The sequence below is a fragment of the Podarcis bocagei genome (assembly GCF_964188305.1).
Source record: "Podarcis bocagei genome assembly, chromosome: 4".
Classification (NCBI taxonomy): Eukaryota; Metazoa; Chordata; class Lepidosauria; order Squamata; family Lacertidae; genus Podarcis; species Podarcis bocagei.
This window is the reverse complement of record NC_138128.1, coordinates 40,873,447-40,900,263: the sequence shown is the minus strand read 5'-3', so window position 1 is coordinate 40,900,263 and position 26,817 is coordinate 40,873,447. Positions and strand designations below refer to the sequence as shown.

Here is a 26,817-nt window from a genome sequence, read left to right as displayed (position 1 = left end):
GTACCTCGGGTTAAGAACTTTGCTTCAGGCTGAGAACAGAAATCGTGCTTTGGCGGCGCGGCGGCAGCGGGAGGCCCCATTAGCTAAAGTGGTCTTCAAGTTAAGAACAGCTTCAGGTTAAGAACGGACCTCCGGAACAAATTAAGTACTTAACCCGAGGTACCACTGTACTGCCTTGACCTAGACTGCCTCGTTGCTCTTCTGAGGCTGGCAAGGAAAAGAGTCTGTGGTACCAATAACTAGTGAATTTTTCATACGCAGCACCATCTAGCACATGGCGATGCCATCAAAGAAAGCTGTTATCATAGGCTCTTTCACTGGTAGCAGAAACACACTCCTAAACTCCTATCTCACCTCAGCCTTCACCTCAAGCTCCTCTTCTGCTGCTTGACTGACTGTGGAACTCTCTGTTGGGCCAACATCCTTTGGTGTCTATTCAACTACAAGCAGTGAAAATGGCTGAAATTATGTCCAATGAGGGCCATGCAAGAAGATGGGGCTACAGGCAAGGAATGGTTGTGAGCTGTTGGCAGGGATGGAAAGAGCTTTGGAAAAAAGCTCACAGTGTCTAAGGACATGAGAAATTCTAGTGTTTTGGCAAGAGAGGAACAGGGACAAACAAAACACTGAGCAGTGCAGGATGTTGACTGAGAGCCAGGGCAGCTTTTAGGAGACAGAACCAACTAGGTACTGGCAGTAAAATAAGGGACTTGAAACAATGGCAGCAAAGGCATTGATGTGAATGAAACTGGGGCAAGAAAAAAGATGGGGCTGCAGACAAGCTATGCAGGACCTACAGTAGGTCTAAGAATGGTTATACACTGTTGCCAAGAATGGAAAGTGTGTTGGAAGTCAGAGAAGTGGAGACCAGACAGGCAAGAGGGGCAAAGGGTTGCCAAGTCTATCCTGGAGAGGCTGTCTATAATTTAAAGGGATGCACAGAAGGATTCTAGCTCGTGCAAATTCTCACTTCACCAGAGTACAATGATGGGGAAAGCCACAACACATGAAATTCTTCCTTCTATGAAAGTCTAACAAGCACAAAACCCTCTTACAGGCTATATGTGGATACCCTAAGGAGGCAGCTAGGTTTAAGAGAAAGGAAAGGAATTTCAGAAACTACTTAGAACTGGAACCCATTATGGAGGGGGGGGGAGTTATAGTTTGGTTCTGTTTCTGAGAAAGTAACATATTAGTTCTAGTTACTATCCTGTGGCTAGCACATTAATGCAATAGTGTGTGGTCATTTCAAGGCTGAGTGGCATGAGAGAAGGATACACAATCCACTGTTTGAATTTATTTAGAACATTTTTATCCCACCAATTCTCTAAGGAACATACACAGTCCCTCTCCTATTTTATTCTCCAAACATCATGAGGTACATTTGGCTAAAACCTCGCCTTCAAGGCTGTGGGGATTTGAACCCGGGTCTCCTTGTCTAATGTTCTTAACCAATACATGTCACCAGCTGTTCTGAATAATCATGAATAGAAAATTCAGCATCTTGAGGCCTGCCATATTGGCAATGCCTGCACAGCCCCCTTTGGCCAAGCCCTGGGAGTAGCCAGAGGCAGATTTAGGGCAGCATAACTAGTTCCACCGCACTGGGTGCTGAGCCCAGAGGGCACCTCATGGTGTTGCAACTATGATGTATGGAAGGTGAGAGGCAGGGGAGCAGCAAATTTTGGCCTTGCACCAGGAGTCGCTGAAATTTCAAAGACCCAAGTTCACCACGGTGTGATTTGCCAAACGAGGCAGCCTGGTGGGCCAAATTTGGCCAGTGGGCTGGCGATTCCCAGCCCCAGTTCTAGGTGCTTTGTGATACTAGTTTTGAGTGTGAGATCAGGAAAGGACACTGTAGAAAGGCACATGTGATTAATTAAAATAGCTTTATTTAGGGAGAAAAATTCTTGCTTAATCTTGGTGATTTTACTTTTGATTTCCTGGATTCCAGAAATAATTAGTCTGAGAAGAAAAGTTTGGACAATCTTATGGCCTCAGCACTGTAATTCAGACTCAGAGGTTGGTATGGCACTCTTGGAAGCCCTTTTTGCTGGCACCATTGGTGCTTATGGAATCCCTGAGATACACTATTTCCAGCAGGCCCTAAAATCAATGTTCCTGAAGGCACTTATTCTGTACTTGCTGATACAGAAATTCCAAATTATGTAAGAGAAACGGACTGAGGAATTTGGAGATCACACGGGTTTGAAAAGGAGAGGAGACACTGATTTAGAAAAGGCAGACAACAAGAACAAGGCACTTGTTTACGCTAGACTGAAGAGCATTTGAAGCATCAGTTGCTGAGATTCATTGGCTACCATCAATGTGTAAGAAGGTGGAACTGAGCTTTCCAAGGCTGAGAGTTCTGTTCCTCAGCCACATTTCTCCTCAGCAGTGTTTATCCACTTCACTGCATTTCATCTTTGAAGTGGTCTTTTTTACTTAGCACACATCAACTGTGGAAGAGCAAAGGTCAGAATGATAGCTATCAGAAGCAGGTGAAATTGAGATACCCTCCTCTGAATTATTTTGGAACTATCTCCTGCCAGGCAGTGGGGCTTTGCATCAGCTCCTCCCTTCAGGAGAAGCCAGCGCAAAGCCCCACTACACCACCAGGTGTGTGTGTGTGTGGGAATCTCCACCTCTGCCCAGTGGCAAAGCTGGATGGAGAAACGCTTCTCCTTTTGTCGACTTGGCAGGGGAAGAGGCCTTCTACAGAGCTTTGGCATCAGCCCCTCTTTGCCCCAGAGTCCAGGGAGACCAGCAGCAAAGCTGGGCAGCAGAATGGGGGTAACACCCCTTGAGGGGGTGGGCACCTGAAGTGGCTGCCTCACCCAGCCTCATGGGCAGGTCGACTTTAAATGTAGTCAACAAAGAAATGGAGGAAAAAACAGTGGGTGCAGAAAGTCACATACACTTCATTTTTCAAGCTCTCCTCATGGAGAGGCTGAGTAGTTTCATTAGACATGAAAGTATTATGTTTTCAAGTGAGACCCTCAGGCACAATTTCAAGAAGGCATGATAAAAAGCACGCTGCAAGCAGCAATATTTCACTCACATAGGCAGGATACATAGATGTGTACATTGTATTAGAATCAGAAGAGACACTGACAGTGTTCTACAATGCGCTGTGTTTTAGTCTGGACTGGAGCAGTCAAAAATATTAGAATGGGAAAACCAGACTGCTTGCAGTGCAATTACAACTTGCTGTTCTGAGTTCCCACAAGTGATGACCACTCTTTCAGAGGAGGGCTGCCCAAGGCTACAAGCTTCTGCAGAAAGGCAGTAGGCTGTAGTTTGGGTATGTCAGGATTAGCCTCAGCATACTTCTGCAATTTTGCTAGAACCGTAGGTAACCCTACCTCAGAAGCATAAAACATGGGACCACCCCTATGTCTGGGCCAGCCGTAGCCATTGATGTAGATGGTATCAATAGCTTCTGGACAAGAAGCTATTCCATCAGATAATATCCGGAAACCCTCATTGACAAGGGAATATAGGCAGCGTTCCAGGATCTCATCTTGGCTAATGGTGCGTACTGAAATACCATGAGCATTTCTGTACTCAGCAAGAAAACTATGAAGCCATGGATCTGACTTTGCTACCCTTCCCCCGGGTTTATCATATTGGTACCAACCCTTCCCAATTTTCTGGCCATATCTCCCCTTCTCGCACAGAATATCAGGGAGTGGGCTGTATCGTCTTCCATCTCGTTGACGAGGAGGTGTCCCAAGAGGCAGGCTGGGTCCAGTAAGGCCTTGCCCTTTCCTAGATCTCCAGCCCACATCAAGCCCAGCAAGGTCTGAAACACGGAAGGGACCCATTTTGAAACCAAATTCCCCCAGAGCTTTGTCTACTTCCTCTGGAGTACTGCCCTCTTCCAAGAGGAAGTATGTTTGCTCAGTGTAAGAATTCAACATTCGGTTCCCAACAAAACCAAAACAGTTCCCTACCACAACCCCAATTTTGCCCATAGCTTTGCCAACTCTCATGGTTGTGGCAATGGCATTGGGAGATGTTCGCTGACCATGGATTATCTCTAGTAGCTTCATTCTATTAGCTGGTGAGAAGAAGTGGGTACCAATAACTTGCTGAGGGCGGTTTGTGACAGAAGCAATCTCATCAATATCAAGGCAAGAGGTGTTCGTGCACAGGAAGGCCTCAGGTTTGCAGACTGCTGATAACTTCTGGAAGATTTCCTTCTTCAGAGCCATATCCTCATATACAGCCTCAATAACCATATCTACATCCTTCAGTGCACCAAAATCCAGTGTGAACTGAGACAAACCAGGCATAGAGGCAGCCAGTGTTTGGCCATTCTGTTGCATTCTTAAAGCTTCCCGTTCTAAAAGAGCAGTGATAGTTCCTCTAGCCAGCTCCAATTGCTTTTTATCCTGTTCAAGAGCCACTACAGGAATTTTAGCCTTGACCAGAGATGCCACGATGCCTTGTCCCATTGTCCCTAAACCTTGTGATAAAAAGGGCAGGGAGAGAAAAGAGAAGGAATAATTAGAAATGTTCTACAGAGAGGAGCTTATTAGGCAATCTTTTAACTTACAATATAGGCAAATAAATTGAGGGGGAAACCATTGAGAAGATCCACATTTGAATTAACATTACCATCCTGAAAAGTAAAGAAACTACTGCAAGGCTGAAGATGGAAAGCAGCGTTAATGTCTGTGCAAGTGAGTTGGGATTATGCATTTCATAGGGGAGTCTGTTCAATAGCTACTAGAAATTGCACTCCTCCTTTTCTTCCTCTATGCATGAGTGGAGGAGATAAGCTATGTAGCAGTTCATAGTTGCGGTTTTGCCAAACTCCAGCAAACTATATTTTTACACAAATCATAGGTATTAGGTTTGGACAAAATGGCTGCAAATCCCCACTAGATACTTCTAGTCTCCTCCACCTATAGAAAGAAGAAGATGAGGGAATGTGCAAGCCTAAGGCTCTTGGATGCTTGCATTCATAATACAAACTATGGTGTACCATCATATCAGAATGCAGCCAACATAAAGTTGTAGCAGAATAGGAATTCCTCACAATCAAGTGACCTTTTTTGTCTGATTAACCATCTTTTCTGTCATGAAGTGTGGTGGTTACCTTCTTGCATGTGGAGCATGCTTTCAAAACCTACTGATCTTCATTTATTCCAGAAAGGCTGCATCAAACTGCTATTAGTCAATGTTCCCCAAAAGCCTTCTGCTCCAAGCTTTATGGAGCCTTACACATGGTGCTTCCTCAGTGACATAGCTATCTAGGCTGGCCTGCTAAATGCTCAATACATTCTAGTTTCAGCCCACTGATTTTATATTTGGACAGCTTCTCAATCTGTGTTCTGGGACAGCTACCTGATGAGGATCAGATCAAAATCCCTTTGTACTGCAGGGGCCAAAGATCAGAATGAGGAAACTTTGTAATAAACAATATTTAGAACCAGCTGTCAATGTCTGAGGCTTGCTAAAGGGGTCAAAACTATGTAACTAACACTTTTGCTGTACAGTGATTTAATTATTTTTAAAACTCATGGCCCATATTATCAGGTTTATGAATGTGACTTGTTTTAGCTGGACAAAGAAATACAAACCACAGGGATTAAAAAATTAATCTAAAGCAGCTTTATGAAGAATAGCTGAAATTATGCCATCAGTAAAACAAGATCAATTCCTAGTAATGCGGGTCAAACAAGGTAGCAATTTGGCTCAGTCCTCCAGTATACTGTGGGATGAAAAATAACTCAATAAAGAGTTTACAAGATCAAAGACACAAAAGAAAAGCTGGAACCTGTTTGTCTCTATTTAAATGTTTCCTACTACTTCTGGAAGTCCTTTCCCCCTCTAGGTCATCTAATGTAGTTGATCTGACCTCAGTTCCCACTGTAGTTGTTTTCTAGTTGTATGGTTGATTTCCAGCTGGATCCCTGTATGCATGGGGCCTGTATACAACAGCTTTTTTTTTGAGGGGGGGAGCTCATTGGGGAAATTGTTTTTAAAAAAACTCTGCCGCCCACTGCTGTGGACCAAATCTGAATCATAGTTATATCTATAGGTACGATTCCGCCTTATTTAAACACATACACACACGATCTTGTTTATGAATCTCTCCAGATTTGGCTGTTAGTGGGGAAGGATGCAAAGTCTCTTTATACGCAGAAGAACCTTAGCTTCAGAAGAATCTGAGAAAACCAGTTCTAATTAATGCAGAATATTAATGGAGAATCAATTGGCAGGGCCCAACACTGGCTCTTTAAAGAGAGCCTTAGGTCTAATACTGAAGCCCAGACTCAAATGAAGCACTACCCATTGCAATGAAGAGAAGACTTGGATCACATTCAAGTTTTGCAGGGGCAGGGGAGGCGGTGTTATATATATTGCAACCACCACAGACAAGTGTCGTTACCTTCATTTCAATAATGCTGTCCTTACAAATTAACACCCACACCCTGCTTCTGTATATTACAGCAAAAGAGGACCAAATCAATTTATTAGGTAGCTGAGCACCAGATATGCTCAAGCAGCAGTCAGTCATGCAAAATTCATCCAACACTGCCTTAAAAGCATTTCAGATTCAGTTTGCTCGAAGCAGCGAAGCAAGTTTGTAGCAACGCACAGTGACCCATGTATAATGATGGAAAACTTGTTACAGAAAATTCAGTAGGCTTAAAATGTATTGAAACATATTCAGATTGTAACTGTTCAATTAAAGTGCTGGTTTATTTCAAAGTTCTTTGTAGTCTCTGAAGAATATGCAAATAAGGTGCCAACATGAGGAACAGATGTTGGTAGATGCTAGTGTTTCTACTACATATTCTCTAGATTAATATTAGCTTGGAGTAAGATCCTCCTCTGGGCAAGCTATTCTTGCTCCATTCCATTCCAATGATAATTCAGAATTAATATTTCTGTTTTGACCTGTATCTGTATTTCCATAACAGACATATCCATTTTGCATATCTGTCACTTGTCTAGCAGCAAACCTGTCATTTATGATTTCCCATGAAACTCAAAATGGAGACTGTTCCCACCAAAGCCCATGTGGTAATGCAGATCAGGTCGACACACATTTACGTCTGCATACTGAACAATAAACCACATCCCTCCCACATGTGCTGAGCTTCAGGCTCCATGCTGCTTAACATGAATGTCAGTTCTCCAGTGGATGAGTTCATAGCAACTTGAGAGTTCAGGCTTGTTGGCAGATGTAACTGACGACATAGAGATTTTTGCTCTAAAGGAGTATGAATCATGCAGAGAATGTTAATTAAGATTGCAAAGTGGAAGAAGCAAAGGGGCATATGAAGCCACAGTCCTCAAGGCTACCTCGTGCTGAGGTGAGCTTGCAGAGAGCTCAGGTTGCACCCACTGCAGCAAAGCACATCCTGTATCTAATAACTGGGGAGGGAGGGAGGGAGGGATACAGGAGGGATGAGATGGCTGGCAGTCTCTTAAAAATCAAAGGGGCATTGCTGAGGGCTGGGCTACTTAGAGAGCTGTCTCCCACTGAGTATACCGATCAATATGCAGAGCAGCAAAGGACTGTTGAGAGATCTGTGCAGTGCATCAAAGAGCTTTATTTCAGCTGCCTGTATAAAAAATTAATGAAGGCATTATTTGGGGGGGGTGAGAGAAATAGGAGACGGCAAAATGGGAAGAGTGGCTCGCTACAATGAGATGAAAGCTTCTTAAAAGGTACTTGTCAACAAAACATATTGGGATGAATACATCCTCAAATGATTAAGTACTTTTCAGTAAACAGCCTCTGTGCAAGGGAAAAGCTGTCTTTGAGACCCAAGCCTGACAGCCCTTTTTTCTTGCTGAACTTTTACCCATGGTGGCCAGAAGCAAAGGAGCTTTTATGGGCTGTGTAGGTGTAGATGCACCTTCTGTCACCTCTGCATGACACCTGACAAAAATATCTTCTGCATCTGTTGCAGAAGACCTACTTTCAAATATCACATTCCAAACACAAGAATTTCATAGAGTCAATGCATTATTATTACACTGGCTGAGCAAAACAATCTCCCTCTACTTAACTTATCACAGAAGAGGAAGGGATAATGGGCCATTGCTTTCCTTTTCTCCCCCTGTATTGGGAGATTTACAAAAAGGCGTATCAAGCTGTCCAGAATTAGAGGTGGCAACCTTAAGTAGAAGCAAGGCGATGAGATTCAAAGGAAGGCTGAGCTCCAGGATCTTTAAACAGTGATGCAGCTACTGAGAAGGGAAGCCAGGACTGAAGAAGTGATACACCAATTTTGGATCTCCTGCATGCAAATTAGGTGACGCTTAAGAATGAACAGGGAAGAAAATAGGAACTTTACAACTGCTACTGAGAACAAGATATCAAGAAATGAACTTAACTCATGGAATCCTATAGTCTTACCTATCACAGCTGCTCTCCGGACTGGCTGAGGGACTGCAGTTTTCCAAGATGCTCCACTGGGCAATGCCCACTTCTCCACCAACCTTTGTGCAAAGAAGGCATATTGCAATGCCTTAGCCTGCCCTGAAGTCAAGAGGAACATGAACAGCTCCCTTTCTCTGCGAATTCCTTCTGCAAATAGCAGGTACACAGAGGCTTTTACAGCATGGAAACACATTTCTGGCGAGAGGCACCCATTGGCCTGCTTCTTCACCTTCACAAAAGCTGCATCAAGAACGGCTTCCATGTTGGGTAGCTTGGGAGTTTCTTTTTGGCAGAGCCTGCGAGGGCCCAACGGCTGTCCTGTAGGGACGAAGAAATCAAGACGACAAAACTAGTCAGTCCATATCTTTTCCTGATAAACTAAAATTAAATTCTTGTCCGTCTGCAGGTGAAACACAGTCTCACAATGCAGCTCTCTGGACGGCCCTGTAGGTAGGAGTGGATCCATGTAAAACAGTGCCATCAATACCAATCCCACAGAGTTGGTCCAGAAGGTAAAGCTTAGAAGTAAAGGACCCTGAACAATTAACTCCAGTTGAATTTGACTATGGAGTGCGGCCCTCAACTCCACTTTCAGGCTAAGGGAGCTGGTGTTTGTCCACAGACAGCTTTTCAGGTCATGTGGCCAGCATGACTAAACTGCTAGTATAGCATCTAGATCAAGGGAAGTAATAGTGCCACTGTATTCTGCTCTGGTCAGACCTCACCTGGAGTACTGTGTCCAGTTCTGGGCACCACAGTTCAAGAAGGACACTGACAAACTGGAACGTGTCCAGAGGAGGGCAACCAAAATGGTCAAAGGCCTGGAAACGATGCCTTATGAGGAACGGCTAAGGGAGCTGGGCATGTTTAGCCTGGAGAAGAGGAGGTTAAGGGGTGATATGATAGCCATGTTCAAATATATAAAAGGATGTCACATAGAGGCGGGAGAAAGGTTGTTTTCTGCTGCTCCAGAGAAGCGGACACGGAGCAATGGATCCAAACTACAAGAAAGAAGATTCCACCTAAACATTAGGAAGAACTTCCTGACAGTGAGAGCTGTTCGACAGTGGAATTTGCTGCCAAGGAGTGTGGTGGAGTCTCCTACTTTGGAGGTCTTTAAGCAGAGGCTTGACAACCATATGTCAGGAGTGCTCTGATGGTGTTTCCTGCTTGGCAGGGGGTTGGACTCGATGGCCCTTGTGGCCTCTTCTGACTCTATGATTCTATGATTCTATGCTTCCGGTGCACGGAACACCGTGACAGAAGCCAGAATGCACAAAAATGCCATTTACCTTCTCGCTGCTGCAGGGCCTATTTATCTACTTCCACTGGTATGCTTTCAAACTGCTAGGTTGGCAGGAGCTGGGACAGAGCAATGGGAGCTCACCCTGTCACACAGATTCGAACTGCCAACCTTACGAGGATTCCATAGTCAATGGAATCAAAAGCTGTTGACAGACTGAGAAGCAGAAGCAGAGCCATATTCTCCATGTCCTGCTCTCAACATAGGATACATCAGAGTGACCAAGATTGTTTGGTCCTAAAACTGTGCCTGACTCAGACTGAAATGAATCCAGATAAGTATTTTTAAAGTATGTTTACTTGTAAACACTAAGTTCAATGGAACTTACTACCTAGAGTATTTAATATTTATTTACACTTTAAAAAAAAAGTGTAAAAAGGGATATTCTAACCCTTATGCTTGCAGAGAGGAATTTCAAAACCTCATGCAGTAAAGAATTTAAGCATCCTACATTTTCCAAAAGTATATTAAAAATGGAGGCAATCTAAATTGAGCCATATTAAATATTTTCATCTCCCCTGAAATCTGACCTAAGAAATACACAACATTTTAAATTCACAATCCTAAATCACATATTTTGAGTGTTCTACAAAACAGTAGTCTATGAAACACCCTGCATGTTTCTTTCTTCTTTTGTTTAGGAGATAGAGGTAGGAGAAAATATTGTCATGATTGTTGATAATGATGAGGGTGATCTCTTTGTAGTTCATGTTACTGTCAATATAGAAAAAGCCAAGATAATATACATTGTATTATTTATGGGGCATAACTCTCTCAAACCTTTACAAAAAGAAAGATGAGAAAATATATCCAGGTATTTCAGTATACCACCTTATGGTACAAGGACTTCAACCGCATATATCAAAAGGCTCATTTACAACATGCAAACACCTGGTTATTTAGGATTCACTGTAAAGGCAGGGCAATCCATAGGGAAACGGAGCCGCTGGAAGCAGAAGAAACTGGAAAGTGAGAACACAAGAATGGCCAGGAAGTGCCATATATCATCTGGTCCCTTGAAGAAAAGTACTTGTCTGGACTTGCCTAATTTGATGCAGAGAGATTCCTGTTGTGGTGGTGTTGGCAAAAGATTTTTTAAAAACCCAGTTAAGTGTTTCTAGTGGGATTTCTCCTGCTTCAAGTTCAGTACATCTATTCTATAATATAGAATCGTTCCTTTCCCAAGTGGTCCCTTCTATCCACAGCCATACCTGCCCCATACCTGATATCATGTATAGGGTAGGTGGGCATGGTTTGTGGGAAACAGCCTCATGGACCAAAGTGGGACCAGTGCCTGCAGTCCAGATGTTTCCCTCCCCTGTTTTACGCCATATCAATATCTATTACATATCAATGTTCAGGAGGTAATCCTCTCAAAGTGACAGTCTACCACTTACTTTAAATTCCACAGATACCACAACCTATACTTGTCCCTACCTGCCATAGGTGACCATCTGGACCATCTGTGGACTGTAGGTAGTGAAATGTGCGCTATAGGAGTGCATCTGTTTTTTTTTTTTTTAAATATTTTTATTGGGTTTTCACATTTTATATAAACACAAACAACACACATAACACCAAAACAAACATAAAAAACGACAAACATGAATAGTTCCCGAAAATCTTATTTTCTAACCCTAGTCCTTGACTTCCCCCCACCCCCTCCCCTGCATCCCTGTTCCCAGATTTGTGTCAGCAAGTTGGCATTTCTTCCGTCTTAGTATTAGTCCTTTTATAAAAAACAAAAATAAATTTTCCCTAAGTTGGACCCCAATTCTCTTCCCTCGATTTCTCATTTTTTCTTACATAATTTTCTTATTACTAAACCCCCTGGTCTTGAGTGTTGTTTAAATTTAAGTACTTCCCTCCCTCCCATCCCCGCTTTGCGTCCTTTCCCAAGACATGTCCAAAATAACAGTTTTTAGCCTGGATTCCGCACATCCGAGGCTCTCAAATCTCTTTCAGTCCCTCTCCGCCAATTTTGTTGGTAGTCCTTTTTGTCTATCATCGAGTCTCGAAAGATTTCCTTAACCATCAATCCAATCAGTCCATAGTCTCTTCCCATATTTAAAGGCAACTGCTGAGGAATTTCCACAAGGCCTAAGTCTTGGTGATAGTCAAAATCGAAGTCTATGTGGAGGCCCCAATTGTACTTCTTTATTTCGAGTTCCTGAATTCCATAAAGTCCCAGGGCCTCCACTTTCGTCTTCTGTATCTTTCGTAGGCTTAAAGTAGATTTAATCCAATAGTCTCCTTGCTTGTGTTCTCCAGATGTCGGCTTCTGGTTAGTATTTTCCCAGATAACTTGTTCTCTTTCTTGTTTTGTCTTCTCCTCTTCTTTGTTTATAGTTTCGAATTCAGCTGTGGGTTCTTTCTCACTCAGGCCCTCATTACATTCAGCAGAACTACTTGTTTCCAAATCCAAGGTCGTCAATTGTTTACTCATAGCTGTAGTCTGCTCCTGTAAGGTTCCCACCAGTGAAAACATCCTTTCGATTTCTCTCAGTATCTTTCCACCCACAGCCATTGTAATTCCACAGAATTCCCCCTAGAGGGAATCTGGTTACTGAGTAATCTTTTCTCCAACAATCCTCTGTCCTATTATTGTTTCTTTGTTTCCCAAAATTTTAGTTCAATTGTAACTCCTTTTAATCCGGAGGGGTCTTAAACAGCGATTTTTTTCACTATTAATAGTCCATTTGACAGCTTTTGACAGCTGTCAAATTCTGCTCCTCTATACAGGCTCCAAAGCAGGTCGCTCCCGGGCCCGGGAGGGAGGGTTGTTTGCCACAAAACAAAGACTCTTCCAACACTCCACTCTCCTGCTCAAATTTACCTTTCTAAATCTTGGAAGTTACTGTCTTTTTAAAACTCACCCTTTACAGGGTAGGCACTCCAGCTTAGCTCTTATTTCGTTGCTCTGGATCGTCTGCAAGGGGGGGTGTGGGGACTTCCTTTTGGCACACCCCCCGGTCGTCTCAAATTCAGAAGGTAAAAATTTTAAAGTTCAGTTCCAAATTACTCACGGGTTCTTTTTTCAGTCCGAATTTCAAGGAAGGAAGTCAGCGCTCTCCAGTTATGGCTCGCGGCTTCGCTCAGCGGCGGTAGCGGTCGACTCTCAGTGCCACGCCGTCCCCTGTATCCCCTCCGTAGCCTTTAAAAAGGCTCATTGCGAATCAGGGGGGGCGCTTAAGGCACCCACCGAGTCTTCAGTCCGCAGGCTTCTGCGCCTGCGGTTTTTAAGGGTCCCCGTGTCGCCGGCACGGCAAAGACCCATCCACCGCTGAGCCGATTCCCCCCGGAGCTCGGAGGGAATCCGCCATTTCCCGATCGCGCCAACCCGGAAGTCTATAGGAGTGCATCTGAGCCCTACCCCAAACCCAATGCAAACACACTTATTGTCAGCAATTACTGATCTTTTCCATTTGATTCTTAGAGGCGATGAGGAGTTTTTTGTTTTTTTGGCAGGAGACCCACCCAGACAAGAGCTGGAGGCTCACGTCCCCCAAACTCCACTTGAAACACCATTGAAAAATTATGGCAACATAATTACAGTAAGGTCTGCTTTGCAGGAAACCTTCCTCAGACATACAAATTACTGGGCGCTGAAACACTCCGAACTTTGTTGTGTCACGGGTAGAATTACCAACAGCTAAATGGTAACCATTATTTTTTTTTTACATTTGTGCCCCATCATTCCTTCAAAAAGCCTAGTATTAAAAGGCAGCCACTGTTCAGACTTCATCTGAACAATGGCACAGTAGCTGCCTCCATGAACACAAAGAACTATGGAACTCTGATAAATTGATGGTATTTGCTGCTGTATGCTGAAAGCAGCATTATTTTCCAGGTTTTAGTGCCATCAGGTGGACAAAGTGAATAGTGTGATGTTAAAAACAGCTGATGCAAACATATTCCCCCCAAATACGTTTTCTGTTCCTTGCTCACGAGACATCTAGCTGAATTGAAAATACTCCCCCCTCCTTTTTACAGAGGTGCAAGTTGCACACCACTTGAGTAATCTGTGGAACAGGATCACAGGGCAACCCTGTGCATGTTTATTCAAAAGCAAGCCCCTTTGGTTTCAGTGGAATTTATTCCCTAGTAAGAATAGATGAATTTGTCCATTTTGGTTTCTCCTAGTATCTCATTTTCCCACCCTTTAGCTTAGTTCACCACCTTTCTTCATCAGTTCATAAGTCAGTTAGTGGTTGGTTTTTTTCAGTCTTCATGAAAGACTCCGCATGTCGACAGCCTGCACAAGATGGCAGCCATTGGCTGCAATCTTATACTCTCTTACCAGGAATGACCAGCATCACAGGGCAGGAGTGTACAGCCTCCCTTCCCACAGCAGTATTGCTGTCACTTACTGGTATCGGACAGGGCAGCAATGAGATCAGAGCTACACAAGCACACCAGTGCAGCCAATCTGGTGTTTGTGCTACTCCAACTGTGGTAAGTGCCAGTGGCACCACTTAACCTCAATGGGACTTACTTCTGAGTAGGGATATATAGGATTGTGCTGCTAGTCTCCTGTTGGCCATGTTATGTTTGTCGCATTAAGCTTGCTTGTGTTTCGTAAAATAGGAGTTTCTTGACTGTGTGATTATTAGACCCACTCAGTCACAAGCGTGCCCTCTGTTTTAAAATTTATAACCAATTTTCGTTACAACTGGCAGTAATGACGCTTGACTCCAAAATTATAGGCCAGCCATTTGTTGACACTGACTCCGCATAGACACATTTTCACGAGGTATATGCACCAAGGAATGTGCTGCTCAGTGATTCAGACAGGCCTCAGGTGCTCCTGTAGGGTCCTGCTGGCGTTTGTCCTTTAACTCACTGCACAGCAGATGCCTGGATATCAACAAAGAAGCAAACAGACAAATATATGGAAACTGCTTTAGCTGCAAATGGTGGAAACAGAAAGATTTAGTTTAACCATAGAAAGAAGTTCATAACTGCAAAACCAGATTAGAAGCATAGCAGATTGTTTTGTGCAGGTTATAGAAAGTATTTGCTTGGAAGGCTCCCAATCTTCCTTGGGGAGTGTTTACCTCTTTTGGGAGTGGGTTTCACACACCCTCCAAAGCCTTGAGCCGTGTTTTTTGGCCTGCCAGGGGTATTGTAACTCCTATCTTTTAGCAGACCCAGGCAAAGAGCCTTGGTGGAACACAGGAGGACATTCAGTGCTATGATGGCAAATATTACAGGACTGGGAAAGTTATGGCTCTCCGGACTCCCAACTCCCATCAGCTTCAGCCAGCATGGCCAAGGACAGTCAGGGATGATGGGAGTTGTAGTCCATCAACATCTGGAAGGCCACAGGTTCCCCACACCTGACATGAATTACTATTTTCAGACATATATTTACAACATTTATATACTACCTAACATTGAATATGTTAAAATAAAAACACAATAAACAATAAGACAATAAAGGTCCAGCAAAAATTTTCCATGATCAGCAATAAATGCGAACAACTGGAGTAACACTTCAGGGAACGCTCTTCCACCCCTATGAGAACAAGGTTATATTAACTAAGGACAACCAAGGCTGCATGAATTCCTACCTTAGTCATGTGATTATAAGCAATGTTTTTGGAATCCCTTGATCATCGATATTCAGAATCCTATAGCTTTATTTGAAAAACAAAAACATAAAACAGCTCCACCAGTTAATTGGCAAGGCATCAAGTTAACCAAGGATTTTTGTATGGATATTTATGATTTGGTAATACAGTCTTATTATTTTCCACTAACTATCCTGTGTATCAGGGCTTTGTACCATTCCAATGTTGTACCTTAGTAAGGTTCCTGTCCTATGCACACTTATGTACCAGGGAAGGAGCCCCACTCAACACTTCTGAATAAACATGCATAGGATTGCTCTGCTAAATAAATATTTTTACTGATATTTGTCTATGGCTTATATTAAGGCTGGGCTTCAGGTCATGCCTCATGTTTTATGCTGCTGCCCAATACAGTTAAGAACTCTTACCTACTACTCTTTCTGCTAAGTTTATGGCTGCTTCGATTGTTTTTCCTTCCACAACCCCATCTAGAATTCCCAGTTTCAGCGCTTCAGTTGCTGGCACATGTCTTCCTGGCATGAAGAAGTGGGAAGGAAGAAGAGAGTGAGGAAGGCAGACAAGACAACATCAGGGTTTGCTCCAGTTGGACTGCCCCCTCTCTGCCCCTCATCTGCATAGTGTTACCTGACACCAACTGCCCTGTGGGAAGGAAGAAAGGAACAAGGGAGGCAGGCAGTGACAAGATTGGGATCTATACCACTTGGACTCCCTCACCCTGAGCCAACTTATAGCAACTGCCATGCCGGAAGGAATATCTGCAGCCAGTTCCAGTTGGTCTGTTTGTTTGTTTGTTTTAAGCATGTGGGTCTTTGTGTATCTGTTGCATTTATAAATGTTGTTAGCTACTTTGAGGACTCTAGCTAAAAAGTGGGATAGAAATATAGGGCGCAATGCAATGCCACGCTCTTCCAGTTGTTCTGTCTGCACAAAATTGCAGCTTGGCAGATGGAATCATCACTCCCTCTCCTCTCCCCCCACACTATTCTGGGGTGTTCTCCTAACCCTAACCCAGAGCCATGGGGGGGCATGGGGGAGGAGAGTCGGGAAACCCTGTTGTGCGAGCTCAAATCCTTCCACTGATGGGACTTGTGAAGTGATTCCTAAGGGGAGTGCAACTCCACCCAAAACAGTCTGAATGTCCAATTTTGTGACCTTATATACATCTTATTACTTAGAAATTTCAGGGATCGAACTTAGGACCTTATACATAGTGTGTGCTTGTCATGGCCATTTTCTAACATGTCACTTGCATTATCTTGTAATGTCAGTATAGTTATCCAGCTATTAATATACTTGACACCTGTATGGTTAGCATTCACATCTGGAGGAGCTTACCTGTGGTGATGATTTCAAGTGCAGCTGGTACTCCAATCAGTCTGGGAAGTCGTTGAGTCCCGCCAGCACCAGGAAGTAAGCCTATTGTGACCTCAGGTAAACCTACCCGAGCCTAGAACAAAGATTGGATATTTGTGATGCTTGGTTAGAGAGTTGCTGGGGTTTATAATATATTTTTTATTTATTTAAACAAGAACATACACTTCAATAGCACCCAAGAACAAAAAACCAAACAAAACTGAATGAAAACAGAGGGGGCGGGGATGTGGAGCTACATCACTCTCATTTATCAATGATGTCATAGTCTTTAATGATACATAGGTATCCTTTACCTGGGTTATGACTCTAAGGTCTCTGGGTGGTGTGTGGGTTGAAGGTAATATTCCAAGTTCAAACTTATGGAGAGAACATATATTAAGGAGCCCTTCCAACAAGCTGACCTATTTAAGCTGTTTTTTAAAAAATCATTGTACCTGCTTATTTGCAATCCTGTAATGACAGCCCAGTGCTACTTCCAGGCCTCCTCCAAAAGCCACCTCTTCAATAGCAGCCACCACTGGCTTTTCACTCTTCTCTATCAGAGAAACTACTGCTTCCAAGCTGGGCATGTCTCCTTGACCGATCCTGGGAAATCCTTTGATATCAGCACCTAAAGAAATTGAACAAAACCATGAATATATATACAATCCCTTCAAATAAACTATCCAGATAAACCCTTCTTCAAATTGGTAGATGACAACCAACAACAGGGCAGATTCACAGACTTCAAGAAGGGTGAAAAGTACAGATGTTAAAGATTCAATTTGGTGTACAAACATTGTTTCCTGAAAGCATATCCTACATTTTCTGTCTTTGGGACTCTCTGCAGAACTTGGCGATGGAGAAGCCACAAATAATGGAGAAGCCACTTGTAATTGTGGAACCACTGAAATTCCCATATTGCTTTATTAGGAAAAACTTATGTATGAAAACTAGAAGAAAATAGCCTAGCTGAATCATACTTTGCAGAAATCTATGCCATTTGAAGCAAAATTTCATGGCAGAAAAACAGACTACAAAAATTGTGTTGAGATGTAATATATCTAGTGGGTAATTTATTAAGGGTGGATACTGGCGTTGCTCCATGGAAGGTTATCTGTGGGTTTCTAGGGTAGCTTTTTGTTCACTTTCAGTCGTGTGGTCAGTCTTTCAAAGCAATGGAACTACACTTGCATAGCAGATAGTGAACCTGCTCTTGAGACATTCATAATGCTTTTTAAGAGACAAAATCAAAGAACTCATTCCATAAATTATATACAGGCAGGTGTCAAGTCAATAAGAATTCCCACTATGGGTCTCTAGTATAGGATCTTGCATTGATCTGCTGTGCCCAATTACATTCAACATCTACTGACAATCAAGGAAAATTTAATCACTAGTGGAGTTAACACAAAACCAGATACAAGGGTTAGATGGTTAGCAAGTTCTAGGGTTTAGTCGATGATGCAAACAGATCCAATTAATCACAAAAGGGCCAACAAAACGTAAACTTTAACATAGGCAAATGTAGCCATTAAAAGCAAGGTCAAGATAAAGGCAGGTTAGAGCAGTGTTTTCCAAACCTGTGCAAGTGGGTCACTGGGTTTTATAAGCAAACCCAAATTAATTATTGCTTTTAATACTTAACTGGTATGATGAAACCTCTAACAGCATTTTGTTTTGTTGGCATATTATAATGCTCTGTTGTCACTTGTAACCAAATGTAGGAAAGGCTTGAGTCTTACTTTTTTAAAAACACTGCTCTGGCATCTGGCGGCAGATCCAGTGAGAGTTTGCCACAAAGTGCTCATTTGGGGAGCTGTTTTGAGTGACTGTTATGGCTTGCCTCTAAAGAGCACCTTTTGGCAAACCATCACTGGATCTGCTGCCAGGGTTAGTTAATAGTTTAGCCAAGGGTGATTTGAAGTTTGTTCTGCCAACATTTGTCCACTACTTTTCTGTTGAAGAAGCAGAAGTTTGAGTGAATGTGAAACCCATGTGTAACTGATCTTACAAGGTTGTCTTTGTCTGTGCAAAATGAACAACAACTCAGTGAACTGTCGTGACATGATTCTCAAAGAAAACTTTGGGGAAGTGAGGTTATCTGAATTTTGGCTTCATGTTACTCACATTACTCAATTGCTACTGAATATCCTAAGCTAGTTGATGAGGCAATACCTGTGCTATTGCTATTTGATAGTACCTATCTTTTCAAACCTAGCAGTTTGAAAGTACGTCAAAGTGCAAGTAGATAAATAGGTACTGCTCTGGCGGGAAGGTAAACGGCATTTCCGTGCGCTGCTCTGGTTCGCCAGAAGCGGCTTAGTCATGCTGGCCACATGACCCACATGAGGCCGGCTCCCTCGGCCAATAAAGCGAGATGAGCGCCACAACCCCAGAGTTGGTCATGACTGGACCTAATGGTTAGGGGTCCCTTTACCTTTACGTTTGTGAGTCAGGCTATGAAGATGAAATGTGGTAGCAGGGTTATATGAGTTGGTACATAGGTGCTGGCTCCCTGGGGCCCTGGTTGCCTAAGCACCCACAAAATTCACCAAATTAAAGGGCCGAGCACTCACATATTTCGGTGCCTGGGCCATACATGCTGCAGGCACCCACAGCCCCGGGCACCTATGGTCGTGGGGCCAAGCTGGCACTCCTGAGTTTGTAAGTTGCCTGCTTTGGATGGGGTTACACTTTCCTTAACCTTTTCAACAAATTCCACATTATCAGGAATGTTAAGTACACTTTTGCTTGGATACTTCAAGTCATAATTACAAAATACACGAATTTACAGTTGGAATGCCAGAAATTGATGGCTGCTGAAGACAAATGGTCCAAAATTCATGTGACAATAAACCGATGGGTCACTGTACCAAGTAAATTAGGGTTATGAGCCATCATACAAAAATATTTGGGAACTGCTAGATTAGTGAATGAGAGGAAAACAATAATGTTTGATGTCATCAGAGACTATAATGAATATGAGTCTTCAGTTCTTGGAACTCTGAGAAATGGTTCTCTATTTTAGTTACAGAAAAATCACTTTATGGTCCTTTAAAAATAATGGTCTGTTAAAGGATCAATAGACATCACAAGATATAAGGAAAGGTACCCAAAACTCTACTTTCATTAGTACAGCATGGCTAGTACAGAATAAGTGTACTGGCATTTAATTAGCCAGGATTATTTTCAGTAAATTCTAAGAATAAGGTTGATTCCAGGCAAATCCATGGTACCAGTGTAGAGTTGCGAAACATATTAATTTTTAACAGGAGCAGAAAAAAGGTGATACACAAGCATGTGTTCAAAGGCTCTTACCTGCGCTGAATTTCCCATTTGCTCCACAAATCACAACAGCTTTCACAGTGGGATCAGTATTTGCATGCTTCACATCTCGTTCTAAAGCCAGTAATGTTGGAGGGCTAAAATAAAGAAAATAATCACTGAAAGCGTTAGGGGAATATCTGATTTGTTATAAAACAAATCTTTAAAATATTTTTTTTAAATCATGTGGAATCTATTTGGGAACTCTCAATCGAGGGTTCTAACCATTCTAACCTGACCTGAACTATACAAAGATGTTATGCTGAGTCCACAGGTAAAACCAATGTGCATGTAACGTATTTCTTCAGAAATAATGGCAATTGGATGGCCAAGCCTGAGAATTGTATGCTCTTCCATGTGCCTCCCTCCAATCATAGTTTGAAGCTAACTGTAGGCCTGATCCACACATGAGCAAAAAGAGATGGGTGAAGGTGATAATGACCCTAGATGGAAAAGTGATAATATTACTTCAAGGTGGAGGTGTGGGATACAATTTCTGAATGCTGCTCCTATGTAAAAAAAAACCCCAGAACTTTATTGGTAAGTAAAATCTAACACCACAAGAAGTAGGCTGGGCTAGAATCCCTCTCCTGATATGCAGCGGTGTTTGTTTTAAATTGCAACCATTGTCTTATTTTGTTTATGCATGGGGATATTACAAATATACAGCAGCAGCATCTGCATTCTGAAGTTTTAAAATCCAGTCTAGTACTTCAGTATTCTACCATGTCATTCTTCTCTGTGGGTAGACTGAGGCCAGTAGTTGGTCAGGTCCGACAAAATGGTCAAAGCAGAAAAAGAAGGAAGAAGTCATTGGGTATGAGGAGAAGAGAGGAGTGAGAAGGTGTGACTGAACATGAGAATATTTGAATTTTTGTTCTCATAGAAGCTTGATGATGAACAGCAGGCAATATACTCTAAAGAAACATGAAGTAGCTATACTGATACAGAGCTGTTTCTAGAGTATTTAGTGAAAAGGTGATTTTTTGCAAAGACCTCCCTTTATGGGGAAAACAGTAGCCATACAAACAACATAGGTACATAAATATGTATCCTAGACAGTGCTGTGGTTGTGCTCTGCAATGTGCAGCAGCAGAGCTGGGGGGGAAACAAAGCGGCTGCAGTTTTCTCCCTGGGCACCAGCACACAGAGTGGCTAAGGAAACCCAGCCAGATGGGTAGGGTATAAATAATAAAATTATTATTATTATTATTATTATTATTATTATTATTATTATTACACTTTCTTGTTCACAGTAAGCCATCATTTGGATTACTGTTATGTGCATACCGGGCCATTGATAAAGCATGAAGTCTGAAAAGATATGAACTACCTCTAGAGGGAGCTAAAATGGCAGCAAAAACTTTGAAATAAATTCAAAACTGTGGTGATTCCCCATTACTTCTTCCACCTTCAAGGCCAGCAGAAAGTCACAATTAGAAACTGAAGATGCAGTAATCTTAAAGTAATTTGAACACACCAGTTTGAACCCAGGCTGACTGATTTGTTACGTGAAAAACACCGGTGCTACACATCTCACATCACAGTAAACATAACACACCCTACACAGAGATTATTTTATAATGATGTGCCCCAGAGTAAACGGGGAGTAAGTGTGTTTTGCAGACAGGTATTGCACAACTTTAATTTAAAAACACTACTGCATCATGTGAACATTTCAACATATTGATATAGATAAGGGAGTTTTCCCCCAAGTTCAATGCTAATTTGTTTAGTTATATGTTGTGGTTTGGACACCTTCCCAATTAGAATCTCAGCTCCCTTACTGCATGTCTGTTCTTGTACTTCTGAAGTGTAGAGCATGTACCTGTGGGGTTCTTTCTTGCAACATACACAATTCCATAGCATGGCTCCATGATCCTTTGTGTGGGAGAATTTAAGCAGTTGCTGCAAGTCAGTTTGAATCCGTAAAGCAAATCCTATAACATGGTTGGGCATTAGCAATGCCAAATTGTTTTTTCAAAAATAGTCAGGGATAATATGACTTATGGTTCCAATCATATGCACACTTAGTTAGGAATAAGCCTTAGTGGACTCAGTTTGACTTACTTCCAAGCAAATATACATAGGAGAGGGCAGTTAGGCTACTATTTCTTATATTCAGCATTTCAAAATGTGGCATGACAGAAAATATATCAGAAATGTTATATTGCAGGAATATGTAGACTGCAGGATCTACCTTGCTTGTTACTTAAATTCCAAGATCTACCAATTGGAGTCAGGTGCAAGATAGGCAGGGAAGGGAGCTCTTACACTTACTAACTAATACGTATATTAAGTTTTTGCTTTCACCAGAACAGGGGCTAAGTCCTCTCACAAAAATATCCACCCCCCAGTTTTCTTCATTTTAATAGTCTAATATTGAGCTGTATTGTTGTTGTTGAACTACTGTGAGTCGGAAACCCACACAGATGATTGCCCAGAGATCTACCAACATTGGCCAGAATTAAGGGGAGGTGCTGTATAGTTCAGTGGTGGAGCAAAAAGTCCCAAGTTCAATCCCTTGCATCTCCTGGTAGAGTTGGAAATAGATACATGCCTAAGAACCTGAAGAGATGCTGCCTGGTTGTGTTGACAATATTGAGCTAGATGGACCAATGATGCCTTATGCTTTGTATTCTTGGAGTCATTTTAACAAACTCAGTAAGATGACATTTTACATTCTCTATGGAGCTTCATCTCTGACAATCTTTACACTGCCTTTGAAGTAACTAGTTTATAGCTAAAATACAGAAACACAGTTGTCATCAACGCATTGCAGCTAATTATCTGTTTATGTATCAATTGTTACGGAACGATCTTACCACTGGAAAACAAAAGGCTAAGTCTGGGTTCCATACCGAAACTGTCTTGTTCAACATGGAATAGAAAACCAGGCTATTTAATAGCAAGCAGTAACCCAGTATATTATAACGTGATCACGACCCTGGCTCAACCTAATAGTATCCAAAGTCCTGAAAAACACAAGACTTTTGAGTTTACATATTAACCAGATTCTCAGCCCATGACTTTTTCCTTTTCTTTGGATGATCTTTACCATTAAAAGTGGAATTTTACATATATATTTTTTAAAAAAGAATTAAGATGATTGCTTCCTGCTTCCTGTAATGAGAAGGAAAATGTGATCCAAGGAATACTCTCCTTTGCTCCAATGTAACTTCAGGCTAGGCTGCTACCTACACTATTTGGCTCATAGGCTTTGTGACATGACTGACTGTAATAGTAGTAGTAACAATAGCTGCTGGCAGTCAGTTCATTTTCAGCATGCAAATTCATCTTTATTGAACATTGTTGTTCTTGTTGTTTAGTCATGTACATCTCTTTGTGACCCATAAGTACCCATAAACATGTGATGTGACAGGAATTCCCAGTTTTTCCTTCTGGGTGAGGTGGTGACTCCATTATAGGCCCACACAGCCCTGAAACGAAAGAAAAGCCACCTTGACAGCAGCCAACTGAAAGGCAAGATAAAATGTCCCAAATGAATGAATAAAGCTATCTGAGTTCTACAACCAAGGTTTTATGCTTTGGGACTCAGAAGTGAATACAGAATTGTGTTCTAGCTCCTGGGAGATAATGAGCAGGCAGATGGAGACTATGTTTGTTATGCAGCTTCTCTGCAGATGATGATGGTAGGATCAAAATGAGGAATGCATATGGAATAACAGCTCTATGAAGCTGTGGAAGACAATATGGTGCAAAGTTGTTGGTCCACACCAGGAAGTCAGTATAGAGGACCAGGACAGGGGCCAAAGACTTACACAAAGCATATTGCTAAGTCAGGCACAGATACACATCTCTGGCTATTCTGTATCTCTTTGGGTTCACTGTCAAAGAACAAACCTACTGTCATCTCAGTCCATGCACAAGCACAAAGCTGTCCTAAATTATTTTGAAACTCTAGTTTGGGAAGCAGAATTATGCAAAATATGTAATATACCATTTATACTTTGTAAAACATTTTGAAGATTGCTCAGCATATTATTGCCTTATACTTTCTTTCTTTCTTTGGCGATCACTCGTAGCCGAGTAAGATTGTCTTCCATGAACATGGTCTTAACAGTGAGTACGTAAGTGACTCTGGAGGCAAATTCTGGATCCACACCTCCTTCCACAGTGGGGACATAGGTTTCCAGGTGGGAGTTGATCACAGTGAGGGTTTGCTAAACATGCCTTCCTCTTAGCTTGTTTATCATTTTCACCCTGAGTTCCTGCTTCTTCAAAGTCCATGACACCTTTAGTAAAGGCTGTTCTCCATTTGGAGCACTCACAGGCCAGTGTTTCCTACATACTTCAATCATCCCCTTGATTGCACAGCTAGGAGAGTTTCTCTACTTGATCAACAAATGTTTGTAGGTGAAACTGTAGTTCTCAAGTACTGTACTATCTATATTGCCTTCCACTTGTGGCAGTAACGTTTCTATTGTTTACAATCTGTGCTGGTGTGGTGCCACAGAATGTCCAGTTATTCAAGGCACACTGACCAGTTTGTAGTCCAGCTTCTGTGAGGGTAGGAAAAGTTGTTAGTTTAGCTGTGATGAAAACCTTATATGGGAAGCAGCCCTATGACATAGGAAAGTGGAGGTCAGCCAGAAGATGGGTGCAGCGTAGTCAATGGACCGAGAAACAGAACCATGAAGGAAAGGTAGCCAGAAAACCAGGTTTGAATAAAAGGGTTAAGGAGACAGAGAATTGAGGCAAAATGAAGCAAAACCAGGAAGCTCTGTATAATGAAAGGACAATTGAGTGCTACGGAAGTTGATAAAGAGAGTAGCAAAAGGAATTTAGCTAATTCTGTAGCTTGAGAAACAAGCATGGTGAAGACAAACAGTTGAAGAGAAGAGCCAAGAAAGAAAACATGACATACCTTTGTATCACAAGAAAACATTTAATAAAAATAAGGAAGGAAGGAAGGAAGGAAGGAGGGAGAGAAGGAGGAAGGAAGGGAAAACAGGACTGAGGCTGTAAACTACTGGCAGACAGGAAAGAAAGCAAAGCTTTGGAGGGGGAGGAACTGTGGGGCAGAGTGCCAGGAGGGCATAAGTGTGGTAGGTTTAAAGTCCAGATCCTGACAGGGAGAAATCTGCCAGTTTATGATTTCCACTGTCACTGATCCCACAAGGGATAAAGGAAGGCAAAAAGAAAAAAAGAAAAGGAGAGTGTGTGGGTGCTGATTTCCCATGCTGATTTGAACTAACTTTTGCTGCAGGCAAGAAACAGTATTTAAGAATAGGGAAATTTTTGTATTAGTCTGGAATTAAAGGCTGGAAAACAGTTGTAATTCACATGTCTCATGTATATATGGTATCTTTTGTCTATCAGGAAATTCAGGGTTGAAACTCTGAAGTGCAGGGGGAAAGCCATAACTTAGGGTCCCCACGCTGCTTGTGTGTGCTTGTTAAACTTGAAAACAAAGCTAACCACCCAACTAGGGTGAAAGTATCTCTGCAGTACCAAACTAAAACATCTCAATATCATGCTGGTTTATGCACTACTGGAAAATTAGGGTTGGCAAGCAAGAAGTTAGTTGTGGCTGCAGTCCTAGTCACAATTATTTGGAAGTAAACAAATCCGGGGACGCGGGTGGCGCTGTGGGTTAAACCACAGAGCCTAGGACTTGCCGATCAGAAGGTCGGCGGTTCGAATCCCTGTGACGGGGTGAGCTCCCATTGCGCGGTCCCTGCTCCTGTCAACCTAGCAGTTCGAAAGCACGTCAAAGTGCAAGTAGATAAATAGGTACCACTCCGGTGGGAAGTAAACAGCGTTTCCGTGCGCTGCTCTGGTTTGCCAGAAGCGGCTTAGTCATGCTGGCCACATGACGTGGAAGCTGTACGCTGGCTCCCTCGGCCAATAAAGCAAGATGAGCGCCGCAACCCCAGAGTCGGCCACGACTGGACCTAATGGTCAGGGGTCCCTTTACCCTTTACTAAACAAATCAGAGTAAGAGTGCAAAGGCTCTGCTTACGATCCAATGCACCTAAGAGGAAGCATCACCGAGTACTACGGGACTTTCTTCCATGTAAACATAAGCAGCTAGTCCAACATCCTGTTTTCACAGTGGCCAGCCTATGGGAAGCCTGCAAGCAGAATCTGAGTGCGACAGCAAGCGACCCTCCGAGTCATGCAGCAGAAGCGCATGCAGGCTCGCTCGCTTTCAGGGGCCGATCCTGCTACGTGGGTCAAAAAAGGCGCTCTCTGGGGTCGAATCTGCAGGCGAGCAGTTTCCACCCGCCAACCAGGAGCCCGAGAATGGGAGAAGTCTTCACTTGCAAATTACCTGAGCGTGTTGAGTGGAGGATTACACAGTCGAATCACGGCCACTGCAGCCGATCCCCGCGTGTACAGAGCCATGATCTCGCGCGGACGGAGCCTAAGAGACGCTTCGAGCTGGATTAAGCAGCACAGAGAAGAAGGCGGCTCCTGTGGGAACCAGAAAACCCGGACTAACCAGACTCCATGATGGGCTGGGGAGGAGGCTGGCCCCGTTTGCACCCGAGGGGGAGGTTCCAGCTGGGGCACCAAATCGTGAATTCGCGCCTGCTTGGACCCACACTTGCCAGATGCATGCTCTGAAACATGGGCGGAACCAGGATTTGTGTTGGGGGGGCAGAACCGACGTGATTGGTCAGTTAGTTAAATATTTCTATTGTTTTATCCAGGGGAGGCAGCTGCCCCCTCCCCCTGCCCTCCTGACTACGCCTACGCTCTGAAATCGCTCTGAAATTTATACAACCGTTCACTCTCTGCTACGATAAGCAGTTTTCAGGGCGAGAATTCACAAAGGCTGCATTCTCGCATGCGCACTTAGG

General features: G+C 42.8%; 2 protein-coding genes across 2 annotated transcripts in view; one reads left to right on the top strand and one right to left on the bottom strand.

Moving 5' to 3' along the window:
• The window catches only part of MAP3K13 (mitogen-activated protein kinase kinase kinase 13), an 85,463-nt gene that overhangs the window by 6,601 nt on the left and 52,045 nt on the right, over positions 1 to 26,817 (top strand). The window lies entirely within an intron of this gene.
• EHHADH (enoyl-CoA hydratase and 3-hydroxyacyl CoA dehydrogenase) lies at positions 1,871 to 26,567 on the bottom strand. Its single transcript, XM_081192599.1, has 7 exons — positions 26,286 to 26,567; positions 19,982 to 20,085; positions 17,116 to 17,291; positions 16,643 to 16,754; positions 15,715 to 15,819; positions 8,387 to 8,728; positions 1,871 to 4,471 (listed from the first exon to the last, which is right to left on the bottom strand). Exons 1-7 carry the CDS (start codon positions 26,357 to 26,359, stop codon positions 3,201 to 3,203), a joined length of 2,184 nt encoding a protein of 727 aa, XP_081048725.1. The 5' UTR covers positions 26,360 to 26,567; the 3' UTR covers positions 1,871 to 3,200.